At 45.9% G+C, this 18,094-nt stretch overlaps 1 protein-coding gene and 1 long non-coding RNA gene across 3 annotated transcripts in view; one reads left to right on the top strand and one right to left on the bottom strand.

The window, feature by feature from the left end:
• The window catches only part of LOC139054442 (uncharacterized), a 33,560-nt gene extending 26,907 nt beyond the window's left edge, over positions 1 to 6,653 (bottom strand). The window contains exons 1-2 of the long non-coding RNA XR_011511233.1: positions 6,422 to 6,653; positions 4,857 to 5,010 (exon numbers count right to left, since the gene is read on the bottom strand). This is a non-coding gene — a long non-coding RNA (uncharacterized lncRNA). The remainder of the gene's footprint in view (positions 1 to 4,856; positions 5,011 to 6,421) is intronic.
• A 378-nt stretch (positions 6,654 to 7,031) lies between these two features.
• The window catches only part of Hr96 (Nuclear hormone receptor HR96), a 104,958-nt gene continuing 93,895 nt past the window's right edge, over positions 7,032 to 18,094 (top strand). The window contains exon 1 of one of the 2 annotated variants that reach the window (XM_070531412.1): positions 7,032 to 7,358. In XM_070531412.1, the coding sequence (XP_070387513.1) occupies positions 7,321 to 7,358 (38 nt within the window). In that variant the 5' untranslated portion in view covers positions 7,032 to 7,320. The remainder of the gene's footprint in view (positions 7,359 to 18,094) is intronic. The other variant, XM_070531413.1, reaches the window with a different exon arrangement.

The following is an 18,094-nucleotide window of genomic DNA, read 5'->3' as shown; positions in this document are numbered from 1 at the left end:
GACCCAGCAGGCCTGCGAGGTGGCGAAGAGGCAACACCTCGACGTCCCCATGTGGGAGGCCTAGGCCCAGTCACCATCTCTTGCTGGTTTCAATAAAGTTTATTCAGTCAGTCAGTCAGTGAAATAATACCAACTTTCCCTGGTTACCGGGCTTCTACAATTCCTCCTGAGATGGACTTGTTCAACAGCTCTACCGAGTACTTTAAGTAGGCAGTGTATTCTATGTCGTAGGGCAAACAGAAAATTAGCATAAGCACTCTTGCTTTCAGGCTGCCATAGACTTCGAGTTAAAAGTGCAGTCCAGATCAACATGCCCGACCTTGATCCCTCCAGCCTATGTGCCAGCCTTCCCTATGAGCCAATACTTGTGCAGGTGAACATACCTTCTTTGTTCCATGCAAAACATTTTGTTAACTGTTTCCAGGAAAAAGTAGTTCAAGCATAAATGGCTAACACATGCTCTTCATACCAGGTTGCCATGGATAATGGAGACGATAGGAAAGTACAGGCCAGCGTCGCTGTCCCAGATCCATCCGGCAGCTTCTCTGTCTCTGTGTCCTAACTGCTGGTCTTCAATGGGAGTTGACACTGTCTCCTTCTATAGGGGCATTTTCTGACACGCTCTTCTGTGGGAGAATGCCCCATTCATAAAAAGAAACAACAAAGATTGGACACGAAATGGTGCAGCTCAAAAAAAAATTACTTGTTGGGTTCGCCACCGGGCCATATGCGTCGGCGCTCGTGACTCGACAAAAAGCAGCCGCAGCGGCACGCGCAAGCTCAGGCTTCACATAGTTTTGCGCCCATCGCAAGAGAGGCACCTCACGGCTACATTCGGATATTGCCAGCGCACAATGAGGAAGTGCAGAAACATGCACGCTTGCAATCTCGGAGGGATGCGCATGCGTGCAAACTCGATACCATGGGTGCACAGCTAGAAGGGGAGAAGGGTCGTTTTGCCACACGCTCGCACACCCTGTAATATTTTGGGGGCAAGTGTACATACTAGACATATTGTCTGTAGTGCTTATTTTTGAAATGTGATATTTTGGGACATATAATACATATAATATGCATCTTGGCTTTGTTGCACATTAAGAATTTATTTTATAAGTACTATATAATTATCTGAAAAGATGAATGTTTCTTTAGATTTCACACATTTCTTTTGCTACATTGTAAATGTATATCCTGATAGATTAATGTTTCGTATGTTATATGTTTGCCGATAGGAGACTTACTGCTGCCATGCGAGGGCCTTCAGGCACATTAAAGCTGTATGTTGCAGCTTTTCGCCTGGAGGACAGCCAACAAAGTTTGTTGGAAATAAAACCATTTCTGGTACGACAAGTCGAAAATTCTACTTGAAGTCGCTGCCTCTAGACCCTTCATGCCAACCGCCATTTTGGCAAGGCTGTGTGATGTCTGGGAATAAGGCTGCTTCGATGGATTTCAAGACCAGATAGCAGCCTTCCTTCACACACTCTGGCACCAAAAAGGGCAGCACAGGTGTCAGTGTTACTTGTGCTACAATTCCTTCACTTGTGCTATAAATAGCAGCAGCAAACTGCCAAGATGCAAAAGCAAAACAATGAATGAGGGCCATAACGTATTTCCCAGCTCCTGAAATCAGTTCCAGTTTTTGCAGTAGACCAAAGCATGGCCTTCAAGATCAGCTTCGATTACCAGTGGGAACAGTTTCCGAGGCTGCCAATTCATTTCATCAAGACTCAGTGTTGCCACACTGCTTTTGATTCAAGTGTGAGAAAAAAAATTGAAGTGAACATTTTCTAACACATTGAATGCAGTCAAATTTTCTTTCTGTTATGCTTTCCTCTTATTTCAAAGCAAAAAAAAAAACCCAAAAATCTAAGAAAACAAGAAGCAAAACAGAAATAAAAATATCTCAGTATAGGGGGAACATCATTGCACAGTGTTGTGAAACCAGATGTGCATGCCTGTGAGGGTGATGATTGAAGTGTGTGCACTATACATTCAGTGATGCTACAGGCACGCACTGTGCTGTTTGCATTTCATTTGATGGTGATAGTACATCCACACAATGTAGCCACAGGGACAAGTGAGCAGTCAAGTGAAGCTTTTTGAGATCATGTTTAGTTGGATCATGCAAATAAAATGCATTAATTAATCATATGCCATGGAAGAATCAAGCACAAGTACACAAATTACTGTGCATGACAGGAGTGGCTGCGAAGATGTATAAGGCTCACACAAAGGACGGACAGCAGACAAGGGACGATGATATTTAACTAATTTCGCCATGGAAAATGACTTCAAAGTTTGTGCATTAAGTACGAAGAAAATCCGAGGACACCTAAGCACTTCTTATGAGTTGTGAATACTTTAATGTCCAACTGAACGCCACTGAGCAGGCCGAGATATGAACTCCTCGCAGGCAAGCGGGCACGTTAAGACGCTTGGCATATATTGATTTAGCCTTACCGAGGCGCAGTTAGAACACACACAAGAGCTTGAGTAGACAAGGAACAGGTGGTAACACAGGCTTGCGAGAGGGAAGGTGATGTGTTGTCGTAGCAATGCACTCTCCCCTCGCGAAGTAGCGCAGCAGCAGATGTTCCCCTTCGCTCGCGTTCCTCTGCTGAGACACGAGCCAGCAAGTGCAAGCTAGTGTCATGAGCGCGCCTCGTGTGCTCACATGGTGTCACAGTCAACGGGAAATTAGGCACCGTTTTGCTGCTACAGATGCTGCCGGCTTTTTCACTGAAAGAACCATTTAACTCTTGCATTAAAAAAATCCTGTCACTGACCACATAATAAACAGCAATAAAGAAATTCCATTAAAAGTATTGCATCAAACCAGCTCAGAGCACAAAAAATTTACCAGAACTGTCAGGCTTGGCTGCTGAAAATTAATGTCTTGTAGCAAGGTTTAACGAGCACAAATGATATGCAAGAATACTCAGAATGATGCGAATGCTCAGATGCTAAGCGCTGCTCTTGTGCAGGAGCTTGGCAATGCAGCTGGCATAAATGCCAGTCTTCTGACTACTACACTGGTTTCATGAAAAGTAGGTTATTCTGGCAAGAGTATCACTGCAACATCACTGCACTACACTTTTACTTCACTGTGTCAGATAAACAAGTCAACAGACGTCTGAAGTGGTTCAACCACAATTCACAGCTGGAGAACAGGATAGCATCCATAGAATTTGGCGAGATTATTAGACAACAGGCAAAGGAGAGTGGACAAAAGTTGGAGGTGAAATAATAATAATAATATTTGGGGTTTTACGTGCCAAAACCACTTTCTGATTATGAGGCACGCCGTAGTGGAGGACTCCGGAAATTTTGACCACCTGGGGTTCTTTAACGTGCACCTAAATCTAAGCACACGGGTGTTTTAGCATTTCGCCCCCATCGAAATGCGGCCGCCGTGGCCGGGATTCGATCCCGCGACCTCGTGCTCAGCAGCCCAACACCATAGCCACTGAGCCACCACGGCGGGTGTTGGAGGTGAAAGCTGTTCTGTTTGACTGTGACGAGGTGTATTGGAGTCGTCAAGCAACAGGCAATAGCGATGGTGCTTCCTAGCGTGCCGATATTGTTCTGGCTTCAAGGCACATAATGGTGATTATTGCATTTTATAGTGTCCCATTCTTCTTTAGATGACAAAGTATTTAAATCTGTGTATTGGTTACATTTGCAGTGACGTCCAAAATCTAGATTTGTACTGGGCAAAGACAATACTTAAAAATTAAGCTCAGTGGTTTTACATGCCAAAATCACTAAATGATGATGAGGGATGCAATAGTGAGAAACTCTGGATTAATTCTGAGCGCCTGGGTTTAACGTGCACCCAATACATGGCGCACAGCATTTTTTGCATTTTGCCCCGATCGAAATGTGGCCGCAGGGGCTTGGATTTGATCCCACGGCCTTGGGTTTCGCAGCCAACACCAAAGCCACAGCACCAGTAACATTAAAACAAAGCAGTGATTTGATAAAGCGTGTAAGAGCACAACAGTTTTTAAGCATTGCTTCATGCTAAGGTCTAAGTCATAAGCTCGGTACCGTCACACAACAGCCACATTAACGAGATGAACAACGGGGATAAAATGCCAAATTAAGCTGCAAAATTATGAAGCAAAAGCATTTGAAGCTGTGAAGTTCTTTAGGAACTTGGAAGGTGTGGACATTTGGACATGCAAAGGATGCAGTCTTTGGAAACAACTTGCCAAGTTAATTAGTTGTTTTTTACCAAAGCAATATTTCATCACAAAGCAAATAGCTATAATTTAAATATGCTCCAAGATTGAATGCCCTATGATAAAAATTTCTATTGCATTTTTAGCAAGTTATATGGAGCAACCAAAGGTAAGAGACATTTGATGCTAGTGTTCAATAAATTTCAGTTATTAGAAAGCCCTCGTCCTGTGCCCTTCTGTGTGTCTTCCGTTATTTCCGCACTGATTAGTAAGTATGACGCTAGTGACTGCCATAGAATACGTGAAGGCCGAGAAAATAGCAATGGCAATGAAGAGCTATTGCTTGAACAACGACAAAAAAAGCTTAGGTGTAGTGACAAAGCAGAAAGGAGAACATGAACGAAAAGTATGTGCGAAGTCATACATGACAAGAGAAACCCAGCAGGCAAGATGTGGTGAGCAGGGGGGTGGGGAGAAGTATTCCGTAAGAGCCGACCTAGTGGACTGTCCATTTTGGCCGCTACTGATTGGCTAGGGCTGCTGGTCTCCTCCTCTCACAGCTGAATCCAATCAGCAGTGGCCGAAATGGACAGCCCACTAGGTGTACTCTTACAGAATACCCCCCCCCCCCCCCCCCCCGCAGGAGAAAATGATGAGATGGATTCTTGCCTTGTGAAGTGCAGCAACTGTTTTTTTTTTTTTTTTCTGTTCAGAGCGAACGTGAGTGAGACTGGAGATGTAAAGGCTTTGATGTGGAGATAAGCTGTGGTCTGGGATGAAGCACAATATTGGTTTCCAGCTGTGGATGAATTTCCAGGAGACCCTGCAGATAAAAGTTTTTTTAGCAATTAATAATTCACGTATCTGGCGAAGGAAATCATTACAGTGAACATGCGGCATAAGCAATAGACAGCCAGGCACATATAGCAAAAGACAGTGCCACTGTAGAGGAATGGCGACAGGGAAGAGCAACAAAAAGTGATCAAGCATGTGCAGGGAGAAGGGTACAGAAAAAGTACAAGGGATCACACAAAGGAGATCAGTTTGACAGTGACAAGAGCAGCACTTATGAGCGCAAATTTCAGAAGAAAGTAGCATATTAATTGGGTCATCAGTTGCCAAAGAGCAAGCATTTTCTGTCACGAATGCTACTGATGCCAAGCATCAGTCCTGGCGCTGTTAAAGAAGTGAACGCGCAGTTGTGGCAAGGGATAGCAGCAGCAGGTGTCTCATAAAAATGGCAGTAATAGGCTGGTACACTTGGCTACAGTGAGCCAAGTGTACCAGCCTGTGCTTCTGGAAATCTGTGACCTATGTCGAGTTGAAATGTACTGCTAAAGTGGGTGTACGTCGGAAAGACTTTCTCGCCCGTGCGGCGCTCGTGCCGAGTTGGTGATGGCGGATTATTGATTTAATGAGCCATCTTTCGTCACATTAAAGATGTTTTGTGTCTCTTCCAGGGCGAGAAGTAGGGGCCATAGTGTAGACCACTGGCATATCCCCTTCGATATAAATAAAGGTTCTTCAGCAAAACCATGTGCAATAAATCGGTAAGCGGGAGCCGCAGAGCTAGCGAAGCAGGCACGTCGGACGTAGTACATTTAAATTAAAGTATGGGGTTTTACGCGCCAAAACCACTTTCTGATTATGAGGCACGCTGTAGTGGAGGACTCCGTAAATTTCGACCACCTGGGGTTCTTTAACGTGCACCTAAATCTAAGCACACGGGTGTTTTCGCATTTCGCCCCCATCGAAATGCGGCCGCCGTGGCCAGGATCGGACGTACATTTAGGCAGATCGTCATTGTAAGCTCAGGAGCTCTCGTGAGGGCTCGGTTTGCCGGTGACGTATACCGTCCTATCGCAGTACTGGAGAAAATCCATTATATCGTCGGGACGAAAAAAGCACCCCGCCACTTCTATAACACCAGTCGGAACACTGCGGCCGCCATCACCTTTTAGAGTGGTCTACGACCATAAATTGCATAACGACTTTCGCTTTTCCTAGCTACAGGGTGCTAAATATGTTTCAACATGCAGACATGCATGTTCACGCGAATCTCTTGAAGGGTACAGTATGCACTGACAACCAACGCATGATGGACACGGCGAAATGCTATGGCATTAAAGTTGTCCGATTGATCCTCGATATCACAGGTTCGCTGATCAATGATTCACTGATCCCGTCGCCCGTTACGCATGTTACCGTTGCGACAAAAAGTGCAACAAACCTACCAGCAACATCCACGGAGACGCAGGAGGAGAACTTGTGGACGACGCACGGCACGCACGGCTTCGTCAAGAACACAGACATCGACGTGAAGGAATCGCCAGCCGACACATGGCAGAATGCCGGCTCGCCTAGGGACAAACGCATACAAAACGAGCAAAGAAACTTCTCCTCCGTGGTACCTAGGCAAAGGGAGAAACTTAGGGCGCAAACGCCCCCAGATTTTCTCTCTCGCAGCTGGCGATTCCGCAAATGACCGTCTCGTGCCTCCCTAGGCAATGATGGGGTAGCATATAGAGTAGTGTGAAGCATAGTGTGAGCATAGTCAGTATAGTAACTCTATGAGCCACCCTAACCAAGCGGCACTAAAAATATATAAAATGAAATAAAGAAGAGCAAGAAACGCATATATTTCTAAATCATAAATACATGTCATATCCAATTATAAACACTATTTGAGTGGTCTGATTGTAAACAGCAGCGCGCGAAGCAGTACGAACGACCCCGCCGAGCAGAATCGCCAGCAGTTTCCAACGGCGCGACCTCGATGCGGCCCAATCTACTTCGATCGCAGCGCCGCCACAGTATTTTTCGTCGTCGCGCGCATCACTGCAAAGCATGCGCCGCCCCAGCCTCAACCGTATTCTAGTACACTCTACTGTTTAGCTTCTCGGTGGCGTGAGGAACGGCACGCTGGCTGCTCGAAGGCGACGACGGTGCAGTGGATCGGGCGCTGCCGACCAGCGTGCGGCGCACTGCAATATCTACAGTTAGAAGGGCGGACTGCTACGCCATGCATCACGTGTTTGCCAAGATCAACAGCTCAAACCGCGCAAGGCAGCGCAAGGTCCTGTACCGAATCTGTGTATGAGTGTGCGTGGCTGACGCCGCTTGTGCAAGGCGCATGAAATCGTGTACGGGTTCGGCCCAGAAGCACGGCGAGTACGTCATGGTTTCATTCGTCTTTTTTGCGTTGAGTTTCGCTTTTGCGTGATCAGCAGTGAGGCGAGCTGAACAGCGCCTTCACGTTATCGAAATTGCTCTTTTGGCCATTGTGATCGCCTTTGTGTCCAAAACGCAGATTGTATTGTATATAAAAGTGTGCTGCGTCTCCGATCTGTTGCTGCTGTTGTGTGCATGCTGTGTCGGTGCAGCGACGGTTAGTGTTGCACCAGAATCCTAACTTCCTCTACCAGTCAGTGCAACACCCACGAATTTGAGCTGTTTGTGTCGAACTTGTTACATTATCTTAGGCACGAAACTTTTAGGCATATTGCGTTCTCTTAATGTAATTAATGGGTTATTCGTAATGTAGTCAGCGACTCGGCTTCAAAACTTAAAGGATGTCATAGCGATTAGCTTTCTTCATCCTACACTTATTAGAAAACCTTAAAAACTACATGCTCATTCACATAAGCCAGAAAAACTTGACACAGCTTGGCCTGTTTTTCAATATACCACAGTGGTGAAAAAATTGTCGGCAATAAATATTTACTGCTGGACATATGTGGGCACTGCATTTGGACACCTTGTTTCAAGCTGCCAGTAAATTAAATGAATATTTTGCTGCCTGCGCATTGCCACAACTTTCATGCTGTGAACACGGAGGCATGCAGTTATAATTTCAGGTTTCCAAACTAGACAAGGGGAAGCATTACTATGGCTGCAGTGTCACTAGCATAGTTATTACCTGAGCATTACGTACATTTTCATTGATAGTGCATAAGTTCAGACATTTATGTTGCATCTCAACACAACAGCAGTGACGTAGCTGTTTGCTATATACTATTTACGTTGAATTGCACTAGCTATTGTTTAAATGTGATCACTTGCATTTTAAATTGTTTTGATTACTTCACTTTTCTAATGCCAATATGACTACACTGTCAAGGAAGTGTGTCAGAACCGATCTCAGGATGACTGTTGACAGAATTGTGTTTGCATTGAGTCAATATAGAAACACAGCATATTGCCACTGCGAGGTAAGTATGAGGCATGTACTGCAGCGGGACTCCTCGTTCACGCTTCCATAAAAACACTCAGCAGCATCTAGCGTCATCGTCACGAAGGCTGCATGTGGCCTCCGAAATTTATTTCGTTCCGGCGTGTGGGAACACCGAGAAACACGCCATGTGGCAACCGGGCTCCTCCTCTGTCGTGCTTCTTTTTGGGCTTGCTGCACCATGTAGTGACACTGCTGCAAAGAATGCCCGTTGCCTCCAACACAAGAAGTGTGGCACATCGGTGCCTGCAAACGCTGAGAATTGTTCCCTCAGTGCTACATACTGTCAGGGTTGTAGGACGATCTCACCGCTGGCATCCAGTTGTAAGGTTTGTAGGCCGGCATGAACTGTGTGGTAGCTGGCCCATGCCGTCGTCCAACTCGCTCCCGCTTTGGACGTGGTTGTAGGGAGGAACTTGCTCTCGAGAACTAGAAGTACAGGATTTATTTACATAGTTACATTAAGACATGAGATACATTTCAACAGTCTAGCATGACTCCCAAATGGAGCCCGAAACTCACACCACACGAGCGCAAAGCTCCAAGCACCCCGCTTGTCGAGCATACAGCTGCGTAAAAAACACTCTGTCCTCCCTAGATCCCTAGGGAAGGGAAAACTGCTGTCCAACCTTCGTCCAATTGGACCGTCCACAGTCGTTTGGGCGTAGTCGGACCCACCTTTGAGGGGGAAGGCTCACATACGCACTTCAGATTCCCAGAACCCACCGAGTTGAGCGGGTCCTCGTAGCCAGGTTGTCACGCTTGACCCCAGCCGGCACCTCTTAATTCCAGAGCTGATTTCTCCGGTAGCCACCACGAGTGTCAGCAGACTGTGACGAATCCTGGGGCACAAGAAAACACACCGCAAAACACCCTTTTCAGAGAAGCTCTCTTGTTGCAAATAGACCATGAAGGCGATGGTGAATCAACCAACAATGTAGGTCCGCCAAACGTGGCTTGACTTGCAGGCGCCGTCGACTCAACGAAAGAGGCGCACGGTTGATTAACATTGCTGTGGTCGCCAGTTCTCCGAAGGAAGTGCATGGTCGGTTAGCGTTGTCAGCGGCACCAATTCTCTGAAGGACACCACCCCCGCGGGTAGATCGAAACAACTGCAGTGGGCTGAGATAGGTTTGCAGAGCAGTACCCCTGCAGGCCGATTGTAACAGCTCCTCCATGGCCCAGAAAATCTCGACTGGCCAGTGCTGACAACCGCTGGGCAGGAAGTGAATGGCTGGCGAGCAAGAATACGGCTTGGCTCTCCTCAACAACCGCACCCTTGGAATGCCTTAAACCATCTCACAACGACCGGCACAGAAGAGTCGATCCCAGCAACACAATACCACTCAGTGTGCAAACGCCCAGAATGAGCTGTTAAATCACCAGGCTTCCTATTAAAATTTCAATGCAAGCTGCTGAACTGAGAACCCCAAATTTTGACCCCCAAATTTTGTGCTGCCAAAGCGAGCGTTCACGTTCTCCCTGAGTGTAACCAGACCTGACCGTCGCGCTGCACAAGAGCATAGGTTTACGCAGAACTAAACCGAAGGCTTTCAACTACCAATACCCGAACATAACTTAAGCAGCCTAACTTCACGAACAGCCTGTCCTTACCCTACCACAGTGTCGTACTTGTCGCAGGCACTGGTGCCACTGAACAGTCTGGTCAATTTCTTAGGTATGTAATCACAATCATGCTATCTTTGTGGTCCCTATTCAGAACGTGGACTTGTGTCATACGCAAACGTTTCTTCACGCTTACGTTTCTTCTTCTAGTCCATACCAGACACGTTCGTTAAACGAACAACTACACTTGCGCAACTTATGCACTCCGCAGAACCCTTAAAAAATGCGTCTTTTACTAACTAGTTCCACGCACGCTTACTAGAGAAGTCAGAACGCGGCCGCCCTCAACACACACGAGCGACCCAGTCACAAACATTCTGCTGTTTTCCGTCCGCACAGGAGACATTCTAATGGGACCAAGAACGCTTCTTAGTGCAAATTATGCACTAACTGAAAACCTACGCATTTAACCTTAGAAAATTTGAATACACTTATAAAAAAAGAAGGTTAACTAATACACACATGCGTTACCATAGGCCTCTCACTGATAAGCATGACCTTCAGGTTACTCAGAAAAAAAAGCCTATCTACTCATTAATTAACACCTCGCAAAACTAAAAGTTTACCTAAAATGCATCTTTCAAATCTCGGAGCTTCTCAAATGAAAACACAAACAAAGCTCATACCTTACATATTGAAAGAAACTCTAGTCTCAAATCGCGAAATTTTCAAGTGCTCAAAAATAAAACAACACGTTTACCTCTATGGAAGCTGTCTGGCCTCCCGTTCCAAACGTTTACGACTGGCTACGACCCATGAAAATGGTGTGTTCTTTAGAAGATCTGTCAAAGGACGAGCAACGTCGGCGAAGTTTTTCACAAGACGGCGAGAGTAAGAACACAGGCCGATGAAGCAGCACACGTCAGAAGCACAACATAGCACAGGGAAACTGTACAGCGCGAACTTTTTCCAGATCTGGTTGGACACCGGATGCGTCAACGAGGTGTCCCAACACTAATCTGACAGCGCCAGAATTGACACTTCATGGAGTTCAGTTGAAGGCTGGCTTTTTGGAAGACTGCAAGGATTGCAGCGAGTCGGGTAAGGTGGCTGCCGAACGTGGGAGAAAAAACAATTATGTCATCAAGGTAACAAAGACAGGTGGTCCATTTGCAGCCGCGCAGGAGAGAGTCCATCATACGTTCAAATGTCGCAGGAGCATTGCATAAGCCAAAGGGCATGACTTTAAACTGATATAAGCCATCCGGCATGATGAAGGCCATCTTCCCGCGGTCTATTTCATCAACTGAAATCTGCCTGTAGCCGGATCGAAGATCGACGGACAAGAGAAGTATTTAGCTCCGTGCAAGCAGTCCAAGGTGTCATCGATGCGTGGTAGTGGGTAGACGTCTTTGCGCGTGATCTTGTTTAAGTGGCGATAATCGACGCAAAAACACCAGGTACCATCTTTCTTTTTCACAAGGACGACAGACAAAGCCCAAGGGCTGGTTGATGGCTCGATGACCCCTTTGCAGAGCATTTTGTCCACTTCTGATTGGATGACTCGACGTTCAACATGCGATACCCAATAGAGACCCCGAGGAATAGGATTCGTGTCTCCAGTGTTTATACGATGGTGAAAGACGGATGTTTGGCCTAAAGGCCTGTCACCGAAACCAAAGATGTCACTGTACAATTCAAGCAGGTGACGTATGTCCATGGCTTGTGCAGAGGTGAGGTCAGGTGCAATCATCTTCGCAAAGTCATCCGTTAAGGAACCAGAGCTGTGAGCTGCAATTGGCGCTAATAGCCTCTCTCGGCATTCAAACTCTCAATGTCAAATTCAGAACCACTAGAAACGCTGGCCGAGAACATGCTGGCCAGAATCACTTGAGAGCACAGGCTGAAATTCAGAAGTGGTAGAACGACGTCAAGGTTAGTAACCGTTGCCAACGTAAGCGGAACAGCAACTTTCCGGTTCAAAAGCACGTCGATGATGGGGCAAAGAACATATTCACCGTCAGGAACCTGTGGCTGGGCGGTCAAAGTGACATAAGTAACTGCCTTGGGTGACAGACGCACATCGTGAAGCGAGCACAAGTGCGGTGGGGTGGTGCTTGGAGCATCGGCGAGTTGAGGCAGTTCAAAGTGAAGAACGCCGGTCGCGCAGTCGATGAGAGCAGAATGAGTGGATAAGAAGTCCAATCCAAGGATAACGTCGTGAGGGCAGTTGTCGATCACAGCAAAGAGAACAGAAGTAGGGCGGCCGGCTATAATTAAACGCGCAGTATACATTTCAAGAACAGCCAGCGCACCACCATCGGCCACACGAAGCACTCGGATAGCTGCTGGGGTGAGGACCTTCTTTAAGCGTCTATGTAGGCTAGCACTTATCACAGATACGTGGGCTCCAGTGTCGACGAGTGCTTGGACAGGTATGCTGTCTATTTTAACGTCTGTTACACTTCTCCTTGTGGGCACAGACAGAGGATTTGCTGCAGTAGTAGGCAATGCAGCACCACCTCCAAGGGCTGCATTTCTTAATTTTCCGAAAAGGTGCGGCCAAATGCCACAGGGGACGAAAGGCGACGTGGCTGCGGCGAATGGAAAGATGGGCGACGTGTTTGTGGTGAACGAGACTGGTGTCCGCGCGCGCGGCAATGGTGAGCGGCTGTACCATATGTTCCTAGCAGAGTTGTAGGCGCTGTTAGACTCGGCGGTGGGCGAAACATTGCGGGCATTTCCACCAAAATGGCTCAGGTTGGTCAGTGTGCGAGGTGTTGAGGGCCACGAGTTGCGACAGTATCGGGCGACATGACTAGTGTGGCGACAGGTGAAACATATAGGCTGGTCGTCCACAGTTCTCCACTCAGTCGGGTTGCGATAACGCGGAGAGAAGCGTCGGGGTGGAGCGAAAATAGTAGAAGGGCGTTCGTTAGCTCTGGGATTGGCGACAGCACAGACAGAATGTAATCCAAAGTTTTCAAGTTCCTGGCGAACGATGGCTTGTACGAGGGGAACCGAAAAAGTGGTAGCATCACGGCTACGCGAACAGAAAGCTGCGGGCGCCATCGCATCCAGTTCACGTCGAACGATTCGCACCACGTCCTCTGATGACAACGCATGCTGCTGTGTGGGTCGATCTTCACACGTCGACGTTGCGGCAGTATTGGGAACTCTGGCCAATGGTTGCAAGACGTGTCGGCTTTTTGCCGGCTCGAATTGTCGGCACTCTTTAATGATTGCATCAACTGTAGAACAGCTTTCGCACATGAGCAGATTAAAGGCGTAATCAGCAATGCCCTTAAGCACGTGCCTGACCTTTTCAGCTTCTGTCATGTCGCGATCAGCTTTACGACAAAGTGCCAGCACGTCCTGGATGTACGAGACATAGGACTCCATGGGGGATTGGGCACGGGAGGTCAGTTCCTGCTTTGCAGCAATCTTACTGCCAGCTGCTTTGCCAAACAACTCTGTCAACTTCTCTTTGCATTGGTCCCAATTGGTTAGCTCCTCTTCATGGTTTTCGTACCACACCTTTGCCATGCCTCATAGGTAGAACAACAGGTTGGCTAGCATAAGCGTAGGGTCCCTTCTGTTGATTACACTCACACGTTCGTGCATAGCCACCCACTCTTCAACATCAGCGCCATCGGTCCCGCAGAAAGTTGCAGGATCCTTGGGTTGCACAACCACAACCGAAGGCGACAGCGACGTAGGTGGCGATGGCGACGTTGGAGGCGGCAACGACATTGATCCCGCGTGTTCACCGCCATTCATGGTGCCGACGGTGATGCGACGTCCACTGTGGAGCTCCGTTTCTAGCCGTGGTACCCCGCACCTCCTACCAATATGTTACGGGGATGTTAGGAGTATATAAAGACTGTATTTACAATATATATACAGGAGGAGTCAGTGTAGACAAAATGGCCGACCGCCAACAACCCGCAGCAGCCAGCGTCTCGCCATCTTCTTCTTCCTCTCTTCGTTCATCCATCTGTAACAATATGATGTTGGTAGTGATTATAAGTGGCTTCTCCTTTAACTCGTGGTGGTAGCATACACCATCACAATCAAATGCACTTTTCAAATGTTTGGTGCTACGGTAATGTCATTACAAATTATAACTCACGTTAAAGAACCCCAGGTGGTCAAAATTTCCGGAGTCCCCCACTACGGCGTGCCTCATAATCAGAAAGTGGTTTTGGCATGTAAAGCCCCATAATTTTTTTACAAATTATAACTGCTGTCAATTGATTTTTTCACACAAGTGGTGGTGACTCTAGTGGCAAGGTGTTTAGCATTGTAGAAGTGGCCTGTCCATATAAGCTCTTAGCAGGTATACATTAAGGACAACTGATAGTGAAGGCTCTCAGCAGTTTTCATGCAAGGCCCAGCACACATTCCTTTTCGTCTTTGTGGTGTCATTCAGCAGATACCAACGAGGCCTGTCCTCTGAGATCACTTAAGTCTATAGTTCACACGAGGGCCAAACATATAGAATGGCTGCCACAGTACCGGCCCACTCTTTCAGGGTTCACTAAATTTGATAATTGGAGGTTTTTGGATTTTACTGTGCACACTGTTGGGATCTTGACAACAAAGTCTGCCTGCAAGGCAATTTTATTTTTCCCCAAGGCAACTGCTTCAGACAGCTTTTCACTGTAAGTGGTAATGGCTGTCATTGTGGTTCATCGCTGGCAAATGATTCCAAGGGTTGGCCCACACAACCATCCACATTTGATGCCGCCGGTAGCAGCAGTGATACAAAATTATTCTGCTTGGTGATGTTGTTACCCCCAATACCCTATAGGGCTGTATAAATATCAGACCAACAATGGAAATTCCTTCAGCAGGACCTTCCTGAGGTTTGTCAGCTTATGAGGCTTTAATGTATGTTACCACCTTTTAAAAAATTATTTTATTGAGAAAAAGAGATTTCTGTTCTTTGAATTTCACAAATTCATCTCCAAGATTATTTAGCAAAAATATTATGTTTCCATCTTTAACCCATTCAAAAGTTCCAGCCATTTTTCCAACCCTTGTGCATGTATTCAGAACCAAAACCGAAGGCAACATGTTCCAGATAGTGCATAATTTCACCCAATATATTACTACACATAGGGATTGCTTTATTCAAGGAAAGAGACCCTGAAACAATTTTGTACAATCTTACTGATTCTTTAGTGTTGGTCATTCTGATCATTAAATGACATTTACAATTACATGACAAATTACAACAAATGATTGAGGACTTTAACAGGGAGAGTGTAAGAGTAGGGTTGAAGATTAATATGCAGAAGACAAAGATAATAAATAATCAGGCAAGGGAACAAGAGTTCAGGATCGTAGGTCAGCCTCTAGAGTCTATGAAGGAGTACGAAGGAAGGAAATGAAGGAATCCTGACCATAAGAAGGAAATTCACAGAAGAATAAAAATGGGTTGGATCGCATACAGCAGACATTGGGAGCTCCTGACTGTGAGCTTACCGTTATCATAGGAAAGGAAAGTATACAATCAGTGCATTTTACCGGTGCTGACATACAAAGCAGAGACTTGGAATCTGACAAAGTAGCTTGAGAACAAGTTAAGGACCATGCAAACAGCGATGGAATGAAGAGTGCTAGGCATAACTTCAAGAGACAGAAAGAGAGCGGTTTGGATCAGAGAGCAAACGGGTATAGACAATATTCTAATAGACATTTAGAGAAAAAAATGGCACTGGGCAGGTCAGGTAATGTGCAGATTAGATAACGGTTGGACCATTAGGGTGACAGAATGGGTACCAACAGAAGGGAAGCGCAGTAGAGGATGGCAGAAGACTAGGTGATGCGGCAAAATTAGGAAATTTGCGGGTGCTTGTTGGAATTGATTGGTGCAGGACAGGGGTAATTGGAGATCGCAGGGAGAGGCCTTCGTCCTGCAGTGGACATAAAATAGGCTGATGATGATGATGATAAAGTGATCCGCGCAGTGTGCATAATTTATTGTAAAGCTTTAAAAATGCGCATCACTTGCCATCTCAGTGGCACCACTCCTTCTGAGTATCGAGCTGCCCCGTCATCATCTACATAGTTGGCGCATGTGACGTCAGTTGCGCGAGCTACCTGATTGGCTACCCAGGTTGCGTCATCAATAATTTCACCAACTTTATGGTGAACAAATGTTGTTTGTAATATAGTTTGAATGTTGATTAATTTGTTTCTGTAAAAAGAAAGTAGCAGAAAGAGAATACACAATGACAATTTATCACTACACTTCTGGCACAAAGCAAGTGTCTACTTGTGTTACAACGTGCTTCGTATTGATGCAAACTCAGAAGCCAGTTTCTCAATGTTTTCTTTTTTTTTTTTGAGGACCATGAATAGCACGGCTTGCATTGTGTGCGTCAAATCTAGCGATTGGCGACATGTCAAGCTACGACATTGTGTCTTTCTGCAAGCCAACAGGCGAGCAGAGTTGCTGCAGCACATCAGGTAATATCAGTATCACAACGGTAGTAGTAGTATGGAGGTGCTTAAATTTACGCCTCCGGCCCTCCATGAAAACGCCCATTTACCCGAATGTTGGATATGCTTGACACTGGGACAGAATGCTCACAACACATGCTGCTTGGATAGCTCTTGATGGGGATTGACGGCCAGGTGGCTAGCGGAGAGGTTGGGGCGGCTTCATGCACTGGCTCCAAGACCTCTGAAGTAATGTCATAATGTCGCAACATGACACAGAGCCAGTGAAGGCGCAGCATAGCCCCGATCACTCAGCAAACGAGCAGAAAAGGCATGGCTAGGGAGGAGGGTAAATTGCAATTGTTCAAATCTCTTAGTATGAGACGCTTCATTTAAATTGTGGCGCAAATGTTTTACTGTAGCTGTACTCCACGCGTCTATAAAATTTCTCCACACCATTTCCGGGACACTATAAATTTGGGTTCAAGATAGAGAAAATAGCAGTGCTTTGTGCTCATTAGTGTTTTTGAATTGGTCGAAATTTTCACCAGAGGCCTGTGTGGGAAGTATGCTGTTCTGGTTTGTTTACATTGGGTACGCTTAATTTTGCCAGCTTGTTTGTTGATCTTTTGACACTCAGACTTGTCAATTTAGTGTGTTAGAGACAAATGTGCCATTTCTTGACTGATGGCAAAGTTCTAGATTAAGGTTTTCACAATACAGGATAAAAGTGAAGGCAAGCTGCAGCACACACAAGATGAGACGTTTCCAAGGGGGAGACTCCAGGCCTGGTGGATTTTAGGCATGCCGGATCTTGCTATTGTACCTGAACATTTGTTACAACAGTTCAACCTTTTTCTCAAAATGGGATTGTTGACATCCCCTTTTTATGCAAACACTTGTAACAGTTTTTGTGACGTACATTTCTGTATGAAAGTTTGTGTACTTAATACACAAATGTGTGCAGTGGACTAGAAAAGTTTGAAATGTGCGATTAAGTTGAATAATTTAGGCGCTTGTTTGGAGAAAAGCTTGCAATACATTCTTTTTTCTGATTTTGTAGTAAAATGCACTTCAGCTCAAAGATATGGCAGTGGTGATGGTTTATTGCCAAGCTTAACGATATTACTGGGTATATGCTAAATCATTTTTGTATTATGCCTTTAGTTATAATTGCTGGTGTGATACCCATATTTTCGCACATTTTTATTCGTAAAGATGTGCCCATTTGCCTCGTTTGAATAATTAAACCATCTTGACCCTTTAAGGACAAGACATGTAAACACGCCCAAAAAATGTTTATTTTCATTCTAAATGTGCAAACATATAAAAGATAAGCCTAATCAACAAAAAGAATCATTTTCTGCAATAAGAAAAAACCCCAGGCAGGAAACTGGAAATGGGCTTCACCCCAAGGCACCTGAGGCTTCGTTTTCAATTTGTATAGACAGCTCTCATGATATGTGAACCATAGGTATACATTTGTTTTACATCACATGTGAGACACAGCTGGATATCTTGCATCGGCCTGTCTCCTCGGACCTTGCTCACAAAAGACAGTTTGTCGCATGCCAAATTTCTTCTTCCTCATCCAGTTTTCCTGTTCTAAACCAACAAATGACGCTTGCTGCATTATGAATCCTTACCAACTAGCTCAGCT

This window comes from Dermacentor albipictus, chromosome 1 (genome assembly GCF_038994185.2).
Source record: "Dermacentor albipictus isolate Rhodes 1998 colony chromosome 1, USDA_Dalb.pri_finalv2, whole genome shotgun sequence".
In the NCBI taxonomy this organism is placed as follows: domain Eukaryota; kingdom Metazoa; phylum Arthropoda; class Arachnida; order Ixodida; family Ixodidae; genus Dermacentor; species Dermacentor albipictus.
This window is presented reverse-complemented; position numbering and strand designations above follow the sequence as displayed.